Here is a 16,930-nt window from a genome sequence, read left to right as displayed (position 1 = left end):
AAGTTAAAGTTACAGTACAGAACATATACTATTTTCCTTCAGTTTACATTATATTTACCAGGTCACATACAGTAGTCTAAACAGAGCGAAAACCATTCAATATTCTATTGCTTCCTGGTGAATTCATATTATTTTGTGATGTCATTTCCTATTCAAACTTATACCATGTGTTTAGGGATCATCTTATTATGGTACATTCATCAAATCTAAATTTAGCATCATTCCTCCAGATGGTTTATTTATTGAGACAATATTCTATGATCTTTCAATTATGATTAATTTTTCAGCAATGAAGTAGTATATTATAATGTGTTTACCAATTAACATATTGAAAATAATAATTATTACAATGACAATTGCAGGCTGATTACGTATCAATTTTTTTGTTGAAATTTTTATGTCCATTTTACATTTTAAAGTTAAATTATTTCACTATTGTTGACAAATGATCAGACAAAAACCAATTGTGTGAATATGCAAAATCTACTGAGTGCTATTAATTTGTTTGTCTATATTCACAATTTATGATTCTGTCATCTGAAAACAGATTTATGAAATTGGCATTCAACATGTACTACTGTACTCATGCTCTTTTTAATAATTAAGTATCTGTCTGAATATCATTGCATTAGTGCCAAAAACATGAATAAATGTAATAGCTACTTCTATCATCACTCAGTAGTTTTTTACTCAATGTAATTATCAACATGAAAGATGTTCACGCCTTGATTTTTATACTGCACATTCACTGCCGTTTTCATTATCAGTCACCTGATATCAAATTGATGTTGTTCATTAATGAATGTACTTTAGACATCACTCAATGGTTGTTCATGTTTTTTAATTTATCAGCATGGAATATGTTGACATACAGTATTAAAGCTTTAATGAAATTTGATTCAATTCATTTTTTTATGGGTCTAAATTCATAAAAATAAAATTCTTTGTTGTTAATAATACACTGCAGTTTGAAATACTTAAATGATTTTTAAAACAATAGACAATACAGTACAGACAATATTTAAAAGTTATTTAAAAAAAAATTTCAGTAAAAAAGTTTTGAAAAAAGTAAATAATGCACTGCCGGAGAATTGTTGGATGAATAAATTACCACAATACAATACAAGATAATTTTGATTTTGATGATTAACACATTGATGAAGATACAATGCAATGATGAATGAAGACTTCCACATAGGGTTCCATGATGTGGATGATATGACATGGATGATGGTAGCAATGATGATGACATCATTATCAAGAACCATAGTGAAAACCAGAAATTTTCCACAAAATGTATTATGAAGACAAACTTTTCTGGAACATTTTAGGCCAGCTACATTGAATCTTTTGCTAAAGCAGTTATATCTATTATATTTTAAATTTGTTACAAATTGATTTGTATGCTAATTTGTGTTTATTTCAGAATGCTATGACTGGAAGTCTACCTACAAGCCCCGTAACAACAGCCAACCCCATGCTAGGACAAGATAACATCCTTGTAGACCTCACCCAGGTGAGTAAACAGGTACATTACATTTAATTCATTTCAAAGTGAAATGCATGCTTGCTTGACCAGGGTTGCATTGTGGATCTTTTTCAGGTAAGTGATGTTAAGTCTCAATTAACATGAACTATTAGGGACTTTTAGATTTGCAAGTCCACTATATCGACTGCTACCCTATGACATCATTTTATGATATGCGCATGTGCAAGTCAACTGGCACGTCGACTGACATGAGTACGAGTGGATGTATGATGTCATAACACTGTTAAGTTTACCAAAATCATGGTGGAGAATGATCACGCGATGATGTTCTGAGAATGTAGTAAAGTACATTTCAGTTTCATAGATTACATGGTCAGATCCCAATGTCATTACGGCATACGTTCACGGGCACGTCAATGTAAATGTCCACTTAATCTAAAGGTTCACTCAAATCTAAAGGGTCACTCAAATCTAAAGGTTCACTCAAATCTAAAGTCCCTATTATATATGTACAGTGGTCTACCACAAGGCTATGACCCATGGAAATAATGGCCCCAATTATAGATATGTCCTATTTGTAGACTTCTTTAATCATCGTCACTATAGCATGAGTTTAACTATTTTGAACTTTTGTTTTTATGTTGTAAAACACAAAACTTATGGAAAGGGCCAAGGCTTTTTTTTTGGCTGAGTTCAACTTGAATTCACTGGTGAACCTCTGAGGCTGGCCAACTTATTGTTTTTTATTTGTTTGTCTTTTGCTTTGTTTTCTTCTTCCTGTTATTAAAGTTTTATTGTTAGGGTGGGTAGCAAACTTTGAACACACTTGAATGTTTTATGGCTGTAACTTTTTCAAACTTATGCATTCAATAGCTTTGTAGACACACACTATAGTGTTAAGCCAAGCGTGCATAGAACAGATCCTATTCATATTCGAGTCCGACACCTCTGTTGTACTTCTATAGCTCTGATAGATTTTAGAGATACCTCCGATGATAACTTAAACAGATACAATAGTCTTCAGAATGTAAAGTTAGCCAAGTGATTGAAAAATCTTCAGTACACACAGGTCTGTTTAACCAAACGAACCAAGCTGTAATATTAACTGTACTTAATAACTCCCAATGAGAAAAAATACATGTAAGCTTACTGTACTGTAGTTAATTTTTTTCACCAATGATCCCAGGGATATGCAATCCCATTCTAACTAAATCATTATTTCACTATTTAAAACCAACAATTTTTGGTACTGTCCAGCACAAATCTACCCCGTTATACACAGCGATGCATCCATTTTCGGTGTCATGGATTTGATTTTTGTACCACATTTTTTTCGTCCTTTGTGTTATTTCAGAATTAGTCACTGGAAGTGGTTTTTCTCACGAAATTTCTGTTTTTTTTTAAAAATACTTTTGTACATTAAATATGAATTTCTAAATATGAAAATGATGGCATTCATTTGACAATATTGTGGTAACTCCTAATATCTTAAATGTAATTGTATGTATTCTGTCCTGGGTCATCGCCCTTTTCATTATCATCCATGTGTGAAATGGCCATACGTTCAAAATAATATGTCAATAAGAAAAAATGACTCATAGTTGAGAGAGACAGTACAAAAAACAAAAACAGGTTTTTAAACTTCATCCCGAATCGGCGTGTGTACCATATTAGCATTGCCTAAAAAAATATGAATTGATTGATATGGCATATCAGTGTGACATGCATATGATCCGCGGAATGCCCTATGTCGTAATGATTAATGAATTAATTTGGAGATCTTTTTCTTAAAACTTGACATGCTCCAAAGCTCTACCACGAAGTTTTTAGTTTTTGTGTCTCTTTTCTCCTCAATCATGGTGTGGTATAATAAGCTCAGATCGTATCCTAAAAAATGCCTTTTTACGGATCACAACCTGTCCAGCAGGTTTGCTAATGTCATTAAGGACATACAGTACGTGCCAATAACTTGTATATTTACGTATCTGATAAAACCTTAATTGAGTTTGAATGAAACTGTGTGTATGGAGAAAGAAGCTGTACAATTTGTTTTAGCTTATAATATAGGTTTTCAGTAGTATTAATTGTAATCCAAAGGAAAATGACTGAAATCCCATATTTCTGAGTAACAATCATTGCAATATGAAAGTAAAAGCAATACAGTGCAATTGCATCATTTATTTAAAAAACATTTTATATAATAAAAATAGATAAAATTAAACACATCAACACAAAAATAAACTTTTATGCAAAATCACTCATCATAAAAATGTTATCCAGTTGTTAACAATTATATCAAGGCTTATCATTCTATCTTATAACACAGTTTTTATAATTGTTCATTTTAGTTTAATTTTAAATTTAAATAGTATTTTCATTTTTAATTTTCCTTTCATTTTTCATTTTTTGTAAAATATTTCATTCAACAGAATGCATTAAACACTGGTTATTCCCCAAAATACTCAATGTTTTTAACAAAAAGACAAATTTAAAAAAAACATTGTATACTGGAAGCATACAGTAATTGATACTGAAAATATTTGTACTGTATTTGTAATTGATGAGGTACAGTAGCTTCTATTAGGCCCTTACATCTGTTTAGATTTGATAAGAAATAAAGACCTTTGTCTAATTTCACCTCTGATCATAAAGGTAATGCAATAACTACATGTATAGCCGCCATTTCCTCACCGTGTACCTATGTTATGACTCAAAGTTATTAGTTAAATTAGTTAACTAGTCATTGATTTTACCAAATCTTTGATAGAGTAGAGATTATTTTTATTATGAAGAAAATAGAATATTGCAAAAAAAAAAACATATTTAGATTCAAGTTAAACCTCTTTTTGGGATTGTGTTTTTATACCATGTGATAGGATGTTCATTATTACATAAGATATTGTTTTGGTTTTCTGAGAATATTAATTGCTTTCAATTGTCTCTTTGTGTTATTATATTTGATTGAGTCAAAAAATCATTTTCATATTTATAATGATTCAACAACAACCTCGGCATTAAAAGATAGGTCAACGATTGAAACGCAACCTAAAATCAATACTCATCGAAGCAAGCTGCCGTCGACAACCGACGTATGATAGCGGAAGGTGATATGCAATCACTTGAAGCGTACACTGTGTTTCACAGTCATATTCTGCACTCTCTCACTGCATTAAACAACACTACAAACCTACAGCTTATTATAATCGTCCTTCAATATTATTCCTTAGGTGTTGTTATGAAGTTCTTTGGTTTAGTAGATGTCATCTAAAGGTTATAGTCTTCAAACCATTCAATCATAATTATATCCAACTTTATTATAAACAGTGAAAGCATATATTAAATGTTGCATATCTTCATTTAGCGGAATAAATATAATTGCTGGGCGTTTACAGTTCTCTGTTTGCCCTTATATTAATTGAGAACAATTTTCACTAAATAAGAAAATATTTACTCCTTAAATTAATTGTGAAAACTGATCGTTAAATAAGAAAATATTTACTACGTAAGAGTTTTATTTAGAAATGATTGAGTTAATCATGATATTTTAATTTACCTCCCAAATATTGAATGAATATCATAGCTTGATAAAGCTTGACAAAATCAATGCAATAATGAGATTTTCGGAAGTCTAGTTCGTATAATTCAACAATCAAAAGTTGCCGACAAGGTTTTTGAGACACCTAATTTAATGACGTCACTAATGCAATTATCAAACACCCTCTAGATACTAATACTGGAAGTTTACTCGGTGTTATGCACCGATAAAATCAGGCTTTAGATCGATTTGCACTCCAGATGGAAATGTTTTCTGTAAATGTTTTTAATTAGTGTTGAATTGTCTTGAGTAAGTAATTTGTATTTTAAAACACAATTAGATTTAGAAAGTATTTTTCTCTATTTATACTAAAATAGTTTTAGTATTCAGTATTCAATTGAAAATAATTTTATTACAGTAGTACAATAGTCCTTTCAAATCATAAAACAAGAACAGAACTTTAATATTTAAATAAAGCTAATAAGGCTTTCACATCGCCTAGCAAACTCTGAAGTTTAAACAAGGCAATCTAACAACAGGACACTGAGCTTGCCTTGCCAAGATAGGAACTTGTAACAATCCTTTGATCTTATGTATGGCTGCGACAAATACCAAAAGTACTATTTTTACATATTCTCCGCGACGACGAAGTGTTAGTTAAGGGGCGTGGAACTGATTGTGTCACAGCCATAGATAAACCCTTTGATCTCCAAAGCTCAGCATCCTGATTGCCTTGGTTTTACACACACAGTGTCAACATCTCTGTTTTGTGTAAGTATAAACTCAAGAGGTTTTGCTAGACGATGTAAAACATTTAACTATAGGGGCATTCCACAGTATTTTTTTGTTACGGACGGGACATTTTTGAGAATATAACTAGACATATCTTAGAAATAAAAAAGAATACAAGATTCAAAGTAGAATAAATGTATACATATATGGCCAATGTTTATTATGAAAGTCAAAAAAAGAAAAACGACTCTACAAAAAAAATGTTATTATGAAAATTGTATGCGTCGCGGACAGGACGGCAAATGGACATGACTTTTGAGAAGGTTTACGTATTGTAATATTTCTCCTCATTTAAAAGAGATTTTAAAATTTGTTTTGTATTATTATGTTGCCAGATAGTTGTTTTAGATAACTGAATATTAATTATAAAATTTTAACTGCAAATTTATTAATAAATGTGATTTATATGTCGTTACGGACGGGACATTTGTAACGTCGCGGACGGGACACTTTTGTCCGGGGTAAAAAATTGTATGATTTTGCTATTAAAAAAATAAAAAAATAAGTTTTTTACATCAATGTAATTTTTTGTTTGCAAATTAAAATATAATTCAACCTTTGAAACACTGTTTAAAAGCTTATGTCAAGTGGAAATATTAATATTCATAAATATGAAATATTATTTATAAAATTAATTATTCAAAGAGTTATAAAGAGAAGCAATTTTGTTAAATGTTATCAAAATATTTATTTACACTAATTTAAAAGTTATGCTTGGCATATTAAACAAGACTTCAAGCTATTAACACATTTAAGGCGAAACTTTAAGAATTGGCATTTGACGTCTGAATTTTTTAGTGGATCCAAATTCTATCTGAAATTTTCTTCTATCCTTGCTTGGATTTAATATTACTGTAGACCTACTTCTATTAAAATTAAATCTTAATTATTTAGTAATTTATTTTTTAAGGGTTCTTGGTTGCAAATTCATAAAGAATGAAATCTAAAAAGTGATGACCACACCCAATACTCCCATTCATACTGGTCATGTTGTTTTGGATTTAGGTATTGTTCTTTTGTGGATTGTTGTTTTAAATACAGACCACAATGTTTTGTGATTAATAAACAACAGTTAACACCTTGTACAGTACTTTTCAGCCTACAGTACAAAAACACTTTTTAATGCCATCCCATCCATAACAAAATAATGCCATCCCATCCATAACAAAATAATGCCATCCCATCCATAACAAAAATGTCCTATCCGTAACATTAAAAAAATTTGGATAGTAATGTTTTTTTTTATATAAAAAAATACAAGTTTTAAAAAACTTGTTTAAATCTGTTGCAATTTAATATCCTTAGGAGTTAAAAATTAAGATTTAAAATTAAGAATAAAAATAAAAATGTTGGAACCATTACTTCAATAAACACAAGTTAGGAAAAACCCAATCGTCATGTCAGAATTACAGTAACAATTATGAATTTTGAAATGCAAGTATGAAATTAATAAATTTTAATAAAATACCTGATTATGAACAATTGGAGCTTACTGTGAAATAAAAACTACAGTATATTTATGTGGAAAAATTTTAACAAGGTGCATGGTTTTATGAAATGAAAAGGATTTAAATGTCCCATCCGTAACACAAATTTCTGTCTCGTTCCTATGACTATATCATCAATAAATTTTTTGAAATATGATATTTTTACCAAAAGTTTCAAAATATTTGTTTATAATGTATTGCATACAGTTCTTAAAAGTAGAAAACAAAATATTAAATTGTGGCATCAATACTTTTAACTGATATTTGAAAAATACTCCAAAACTCCTATTAAAATGTCGCGGACTGGACAATTATGAATTTTGAAATGCATATATGAAATTTAATAAACAAAATATGTGTTATAAAATGCTTGACTATGTACAATAGGGACATAGAGTAACTATATCTGGCAAAAAAATGTTTAAATGATTCATGGTTTGTGAAATAATTAGGATTTAAATGATATGTCCCGTCCGTAACAAAAATGTCCCGTCCGTAACAATATATTTTTGAAATATGATATTTTCATCAAAATATAAAATTTTCAAAAAATGTGTTCATAATCTAATGAGATATAGTCCTCAGGAGGAGAAAATGAAATATTAAGATTTTTGCATAATTACTTTTAAAATAAATGTAAAAAAACCACCTAAAACGTCGCGGACGGGACATTTATGAATTTGAAGTGCATGTATGAAATTAATAAACAACAAAATTTTAATTGAATACTTGATTATGTATTATTGAGACATAAAGTAACTATATCCGTTGATAAAACAGTAATAAGATGCATAGTTTATGAAATAAATAGGATTTTCAAATGTCCCGTCCGTAACGTCAAATATGGTATTTTCATATTTAATATTCAATAACTTAAAAAATAAATATCAGAAAAATAAAAAAAATGTTATTTAATAAACTTCAACATGTCTACTTTGAGAAATGGCCGAAAGTTACATCAAAATCAGTAAATGAAATTTTTCAACCCACGGACCAAATACTGTGGAATGCCCCTATAATGCAACACATTTTATTGGAAAAAAAACTATTAAATATAACTAATAAATTAATTGTCTCTTCTAAAGCTTCTGTTTTCTTACATAAATATATAATTTGCCAAAGGTTGTGTTGGTACTGTATTGTGTAAATAAATAAACATATTATTAATCCTCTTTTAACAATTAAATATTTGGATGGGTTAGTTTTGGTGTGAAATTGTTAATTGAGATGATAAATTAATTTGATAAATGTTCAAAGATGCATACTTAAACAAATACCAGTTATACTGGTCAGGATGGGTACAGATAAAAAAAAAATAGAATCATGAATCTATTTTTGTATATTGTTTAAATTTCGTAATAATTTAAGAGACCCACAGGTAGATAAATTATGCTAAAATTTATTATAATTTTATATTTCAGGAAAATGTTCAACTAAAAACTGAAATAACCTCAATGAAGAGATTAATTGAAGAGACTGACAAGACAGTGGGAAGATTACATGGTGAACTGGTAGGCTTCCTATTGCATTCATTACTATACTGTCGTACATCACTACAAAGCAAACATTATATTTAATAATTCAACCCACCTGGCTATGAAAATGACTAGGTATATAATATTGTAGTGGAACTGTAGCTTGGTGGTTAACATGCTTGTCTTTCAATCCCAAGGTCCGTGGTTCAATCCTAGTAATATAGTGCCAGGGTTGTATCTGGGCCATTCTGTAAAACAGGGATCCACTATGATTTTTCACATACAATAAATGTCAATGTACAGTATCTCATGACTGTTTAAATACTCCACTCTTTACATCCCCTTATCCTAAAATTGGGAGTAAATTTGCTATTGGATGTGTATGCAAAAAAAAAACATACATAAAAACAAGAATGGGCTTACCTCAGGATAGGTTTATAGTACTCAAGAAAACAAAATATAGAGGATAGGCCTTAAACCTGCATGGTTGGTTTCAATGGAAAGTATACCTTAGTGTGGACTTTTCCTATATCAATCTGATAGTAAAATCATAATCCTTTAGAGCAACAAAATAAAGTCAGTTTGTGAGTATACTGTACTGTATACCAAATAAGTATGGTGCGTTACATATAAACATTTATGATTGAATTTAACATGAATTCACATTTTAAAGTTCATATACCTTGCTATCTGTACCTGTAGTGTATGTAAATAAAATACAGTATTATAAGCTAATCGTTTGAAATGTGTATTCTGGTTTTGAAAGTGTATTAATTTTCTATATACTGTACTATATTACTACACTACCTTGATGAGATTAGCAGGCATTTTTAGTCTGTGCTAACAGACATGTTGTCGTCAAGAGAATATAGTATGCATTAGCATTGCTTCTAAAGCACTTTAGATTTCACAAAATCTAAAATAATTAGTTGTATTGTTGCTTAGTAAGTTAAAAGATACAATGTAATGAAATATTTCATCTATTAGGTAAGACACACAAGTGTCTGTTCACATAAGATTTATACATATAATTCAGGTTTTTGATTTATTTATTTGTTTTTGTGAAGCTTTGATCTCTGTTTGCTTGGTAAATTAATTAAGAAATCAAATGAATAAAAGATTGTAAACATTGTAACATTTTAGTTTAGACTGTACAGTACAACATAAAATATTTAAATCCAATGGTTATGGTTCCCGATTGAACCTCTCAAAATGTTGGTGCATATACTTTTCATCACCAAATTGTTATCACATGCATACACAAAAGCATGTCACATGGTTGCTGAGCTAGTCCTAGAACATGTTAAGCTCTGTCTACATTATCAAACTTCATGTGAAAAAAAATGTGATGTGCCCATATGGACATACTGATACCATATTTGGGCATATCACAACCATATTTGAGATAATCACACTTTCTTTGTCAAATTACTGTAGTTTGATAGTGTAGACAGAGCTTTTGGGCCCACATCTTTTAGATTAACATTATGGAAAATGTGAAAAATATAAACTGGAAAGAATGAAAGTGTTAAAAATCTCAATTTGAAAAATCTATTTTGTTATACGGGGCCAAGTTGTTCATTCACGACTGATGAGATCAATTTATTTCGATTTACCTAAACAATCAACTAGACAATAAGAAAATTGCATTCCACAGTATTTTATAGTCTTCCCATTGAATTCAATACTCACCAAGTAATGTTTAGTAAAGTTATACTTTAAAATAAACAAAAGTGTTCCGAAAACTACTGTAAATTATCATGTTACTGTTTTTCTTTTCACAGTTAGAGTTCCAGACAGCACAGACGGAGTTGAGTAACCGTAACCAAGTTCCAAAACGAGACGTTGGCGTACAAGCCGATCTTCCCATCATTGTAAGTCATAGCATTCTATTCTCTGCACATGTTCTTTGTTATTATTACGTCAATGTGTCTAGTTTATGTCTTGAATTGTAGAATACGTCAAAATAAATTTGTCAAGGAGTTGTGATTAATTGTTGCACAGGGCACACTCTCACTTTGAAGGCTTTAGTAATCCTACTGTGTAAACTGTGAACCTAGTTATCATGTCTTTATGGTTATTATATGGACAATAAAGATAGCTAATGGGGTACATATGATAATGATATAATAATATTCATTTAATATTCAAAGGCGATTTACATAATGAATACGTTGGTGTATACCTGGAGTAAGATGTTAACATTTTTCAACTATGATTCTCCCGTAAAGGGTTACGTCACATCATGTCAGTGCAGTCAGCTTCCTGAATACAACAGTGGCTGTGTGTGAAAGCACATCTATAAAGATGTTGTACTATAATTAGGTTTCATAAACATTTTGTGTACACTGGACATACACTGGACATACAGTATAGTCCTTATCCGAGAAGACATGTTATACAATACTACCAGAATCATGGAATGAATAATCCTTGAACCCTTGCCAATATTATTACTATGGATTACGGTATGGTTCCACTGTCTTAACCTCTCGGCCACTCACACAGGGTGAGAGAATAAAAAGAATAATATATTTTACAGTATCATATTATAATTTGTATTTGTGCCAAAACATTTGTAATATTATGTAACTTCTTTATTCTCTATGGCTGACTTTTTTTTCATGACTATCCCTTGTCTATTAAAAACACAATATGGTAGTGAATCATACTTTAAAATCATTATGTAAAGATTACTCACTTGGTAAAAATCAAGGTAAAGTATGTTTATGTGGGCCAATAATACCATCAGTGGTTTTAGGTTAACCAGCAAAAATACTGTATTTTATTTAATTTGTTTTTAAAATAAATATTCTGGATTAGGATAGTGTAAAGCCGAATATATGATAATTTCTAAACTTGTTTCTTTCTTTACTAGCAGCAGTAATTTTTATGACATTCTTTTTAAGCTCTTTCATTGGTCAGTTTGTTAATGTTATTCTTTTGTCTAATAATTGTCCTTCTTTCCTTTATTTGTTCATTTCCTCAGCCGGTATTATTTTTACTTTCTTTATTAATAATTGTTATTAATGCTAATTAGGTAAAAAATATAGTGTTGTTTCGATTATTATATCATTGATTAATACTTCATCCATAATCATGTTCAAAATCTGTGAAGCAGTTGATTTTAATTTAAATAGATTAGATACATTTTTAGTATAGATTATAAATTATTGTTTTATTGTTTATTATAACCTACTTTCTTATACTATTATTTGAAATCATCTTTAAATGTATTAACACTATTTGTTATAATAAAGTTCATCAAATTGTAATATTTCGTGCCAAGGTTACCAGGATAAACTGACATACTGTAGGCCTTTTCCCCTGCAAGGGAAGAACATACTTGTAAAATAACACACATTTTGAACACCCCACATTTAAACTAATACTTATGCAAAGCAATGAAATACAAATCAGTGTGATTTACCTATCCTCTCAGGTTTCATTGAATTCTATATCATGATGGCGTGACTTTTACCAATACAGTATGTATATCCATACTTTAAATATATTGGACCTTTTATTTTTTAAGAATATTTTTACTAAAAGCAATGGAATAATATATAGAGAGAAAAAAGTTTTGGAGTAGGGGAGGGGTGGGGAGTGTATGCTTCCATGCGATTTTAAGTTGGATAGAGTTCTTTTCTGAGAAAGATTTTGTCAGGAAAGAGCAAGAGAAAGCAAATTTAGTTCTTTCTTTAGAAAGCTTAATAAACACCTGTTGTAATTTATTATAATTATGTCTTGATTGTAGGTTTGTGAATCATTTATAGGATTATGTATTCATGGGTTGTTTTTAATTCAAAGTTGTTTTTCTAGGTAAACCTATTCTTAGAACATATACAGTAAGTTATTAATGTATTTTATGAGAGAAACATATCATTTCACCATATCCATAATTACATAAGATCCTATTGATACGGCAGTCAATTATTAATTACATATCTAGGTAAATTGATCTGCTATGAAAATAATATTTGGATGATAAAGTGAAATATGAATATAAAGCTTCATATTTTAATTTAATTTTATCTCAGCATATGGATTTATTTCAATATGTCGGACATTCAATTTAATTTATAGCTGCCTTTTTATGCTTTATTTCTGTCTTGCGTGAGGCCATTAACAAATTCTACATGTTATGAATAATTTATCAGTACAATACTGTAGTACACCCTTATGGAGAAATTCTTTGTTGTGTTTTTCTCCATGTCGTTTAATTATTTCTTAAAATGAATTTGCTTATTGTCCTTACACCTAACCTTATTCTCTATTCTCTATCCCTCCCCATTCCCACCTAACATTTTCTACAATTTTATTTATTGCATACAATTCTGACATTCAACATGTTAGACATTAAACATATGGTGTTGTGTACCGTCAAATTCGGAGTTTTAATTCAGTGTCTATTTACCAAAAATACCAACAATAATTATTTAATTGATTTATATTTGCAAGGGTAATTAATATGTGCTTCACAAAAGGCTAAAATTAGTGCAATTTATTTTTGTTTTAAAATATAAAATTGAATCTATAACCAGTAAAAATGGTTTAGAAATATATAATTTTCATAAAATAAAAATAAATATAGTCAGTGAAAATTAGGGATTTTCAAAAGAAATCTTTTAAAATATTATTCAAAAATACAAAACCAGCTTTTCACTTCCTCTGTTCATTCAAAATGTTAATAACCATAACAAAGAAAGCCATACACAAAGGAACCAATATTATAATCAGACATCGTCCAATGCCATTTACGGTTCTTTTTTTTTTTCCATATTGTGAATATGATAATAAATGCTAATTCATTTCATTGTGTAGGGGTTTGTTTTTTTCTAGTGTTTTTGTAATTTATTCAGGTTCTTCCTCTTAGGAGTGTGGCATTTCATGCCTAAATAATAGCGATAGTTTTTGTATTTAGTCTATTCATAGATTTCCAAAATAATATTTTAAAATACTGAGTATTATTATAATGTTCACAGAATGGAGTTGATTTTGTTTTATTCATACATAACACTACCATGGTAGATGAAAATGAGATTGCATAATAAAGAATAATATTAATATATTCTTCTAATTAGAGATTGTTTAGACCTAAAGCTCTGTCTACACTATCAAACTAGTTTGACAAAAAAAGTGTGATGTCCCCAAATATGGAACTGATATTCCCAAATATGGTAGTGACTTAACATCATGGGCACATTACATTTTTTTGTCACATAAAGTTTGATAGTAGTACACCCTAGCACCCTAAATTTCAACTGATTCAATTGCGGTTAAAGATGGCTCATGCATGATACTGTACATGATAGTGTTTTGTTGTAGATTGATTGGAGAGATTCTTTACAGAAGAATTATTACTAGGTTCTTGTTTGATAGTTTAACAAATAATAACATTAGTATCCCAGCATACTAGCTTGAGTGTGCTATTAAATTCTTAGCCTAATCGTAGGATATCTGCGAAGCATCTCATTTGTGGGGACATTTACCTCTTCTCATCTTTAATTATCATTTATAAATTATTATTTATTTTACCTCCAGGTGCTTTAGAGTTTCTCATTCCACTATTTATAATATTTGTATTCATATTCATTCAATTTTATAAGCCCATTTAAATCAATTAATTACATTTTTGAGAATCTATCATATAACTATTTCTGTTAATATCGAAGCAATAATGCATACTCTATAATAATTAGTTACATAAGAGAATGGGAATAATAAGGAAGGGAATGACTTATTCATGACGATAGTGCTTATTGTGGGTTCAAGATTAGAGGTTTCACAACATTAGGCGCTATATAAATCCAGGATATTATTACTAGCCCTATATTTAGCCTAAAGATAAAATTGTGTAATAAATTTTATAATTAAAATTATGTATACATATTAAATTATTTGTAAATAATGTTCACCACTTTTATATTTTACAATGTATTTTATTCTAGTAGGACCAGTCCTTTTTAAATCATTCTTTGTTTTGTTCATTATTGTGTACAGGGTATTATTATAAGTAAGAGGGCCATTTTAAATTTCTAAAGGGAATTAAGGGTTAAAGTGTAAAAAAAAATGTTTAAAAAAACATACAATGGAATGAAGCATGCTGTGTATTTTATGTTGTTTAATATTGCCAAATGTATTTATTTTTGTTGTTTTTTTGGAAATAATCAAATATGTCTATTTGCAGTGATCAGCGTTAATATCTGCTTCTTTTATGCACACTCTTATTGCTCAGCTCTTTGCCTCTACTTGTTGTTTCTTCATTTTCTTGTTTAGTCCTACAAAGTTTATAAGCCATCATATATTCCACGACCGACAACGTTTCGGACACGCTCAGAAGTGAGGTAAAAAAAAAAACGATTGAGCATGTTGAAAATTGATTAATTTTATAGTCTACAGAGGTTTTAAAGTAGGATTTAAAATACATATGCATGTTTTATATATACATTAAAAAATGGAAAATATGATTATTTTCATTCATATTTTACACACAATAATCATATCAAATACCAATTTTAATAAGTATGTGCTAGGAATAGTATGCGCATACCAGAATGAACTAATTACTAACTTTAATTTGATTTACATTTACAAAAGATAATTTACTGTTTATCAATTTTAATTATCAGAAATTATATTAGCCGATCTGACACAGAATGATGTCACTCATGTAAATGTTAATTTATGCAAATTATAAATTATACCACCAATCCTAAAGACCTTTTAAAACTAATAATCAACTCTAACATGTCCGTATGAAATAATAATCTGTTTTTAAACCATAATGTTTTACATTCTCTAAATAAAAGAATTGAATTGGCATTAGCATGATTGGTATCTGGAGGGCCTGCAAAAATGCTAGAATAATTATTTTACACTTATGTTAAGAAACATGACACAATATTTTAATATAAAATGTGTGTTCTCTACTTCTTGAGATGCATAATAATGCATGATCATGATTTTCCCATGATGCATTTTGACTGAATTGTAGGCTGGTAGCATTTGCACGTTTTAACTGTGTGCTCACTTCTACAGCAAATCACACACAATATTTTCTCACAATCTTTTGTCCATGTTTATTGTCACATGCACACACTTTACCTTGCACATCACATTTAAATTTTATAAAACAGTATTAGTGTCACATTCTATAAATTGAATTATTTTATGCTTATATGATTTTTCTGACATTGTTATACCACGTTTTAGTAATTTATGATTTTTGAATTAAATGTCATAAATTGAACACCTTACAATATTTTTTTTTATAATTGGATTAAAAGCAGTTTAAATTTCAAAGACATCGTTATTTCAACATTCATTAATTATAATTGACAATATTGTTATGTAAGTAGTGTTTCAATTACTACTTGTATTCCACTAATTGCAATTTGAGAAGTTCAATTAATGAGAAAAAAATGTATTTTGTATGTGCAATCCAGAGAAATAAATTGCTGTGTGCTTGACATAGAAATAAACCTTTTATTACACATTTTGTTTCACATCCGATGACATGGTTCCAAAACAAAATGTAAGAAATAATCATAAAATCTTAATATTATTATCAGAGAAGATGTAAATGTAAAGTAATATATCTCTACCTTAAAAAAAACACAAACATACAGTACACTAAGTAAATAGAATCTTTATTTATTCATAATTATTGTAATACAAAGTTTGCTGAAATTTTATATAAATACAAAATATCTCCCACAATATTGACTTGCTTGAGTATAATTTACCATTCTTTAATCTAAAGCTCTGTCTACACTATCAAAAAATGGGATGTGCCTATGATGATGTCATATCACTACCATATTTGGGCACACTTATTGGTCAAACTAGTTTGATAATGTAATTAATACGAAAATATTCTTGTGATATTTTCGAATTTTTCAGCAAATTATGTATATTTACGCATTTTTGTGTGCTGTATCTTTGAATGTGCTGTTATAGATCATAAACCCCCATGTTGCCTGATTGATATTTACTTTTATATTTTTCTTTTGATATTTTTTACTGATAAAGTCGTATTAAGGCTGCATTTGAAGAGTATATGCGGATTAACGGCAGAAAGGTATACTTATCCTCAGAATAGCATTGTATATTTTCACGCAACACGTCCACTTGATTTGCGTACTCAGCA

At 29.2% G+C, this 16,930-nt stretch overlaps 1 protein-coding gene across 6 annotated transcripts in view; it reads left to right on the top strand.

The window, feature by feature from the left end:
- The window catches only part of LOC144844885 (uncharacterized), a 38,622-nt gene that overhangs the window by 10,702 nt on the left and 10,990 nt on the right, over nt 1-16,930 (top strand). For 3 of the 6 annotated variants that reach the window (XM_078701992.1, XM_078701988.1, XM_078701989.1), the window contains 5 exons: nt 1,427-1,528; nt 8,725-8,814; nt 10,563-10,652; nt 15,058-15,125; nt 16,813-16,861. In XM_078701992.1, the coding sequence (XP_078558118.1) occupies nt 1,427-1,528; nt 8,725-8,814; nt 10,563-10,652; nt 15,058-15,125; nt 16,813-16,861 (399 nt within the window). The remainder of the gene's footprint in view (nt 1-1,426; nt 1,529-8,724; nt 8,815-10,562; nt 10,653-15,057; nt 15,126-16,812; nt 16,862-16,930) is intronic. The other 3 variants (XM_078701990.1, XM_078701993.1, XM_078701991.1) reach the window with 3 other exon arrangements.

This window comes from Antedon bifida, chromosome 6, assembly GCF_963402885.1.
Source record: "Antedon bifida chromosome 6, ecAntBifi1.1, whole genome shotgun sequence".
Lineage (NCBI taxonomy): Eukaryota > Metazoa > Echinodermata > Crinoidea > Comatulida > Antedonidae > Antedon > Antedon bifida.
The sequence above is the reverse complement of the archived record's forward strand: the minus strand, read 5'-3'. Positions and strand labels throughout refer to the sequence as shown.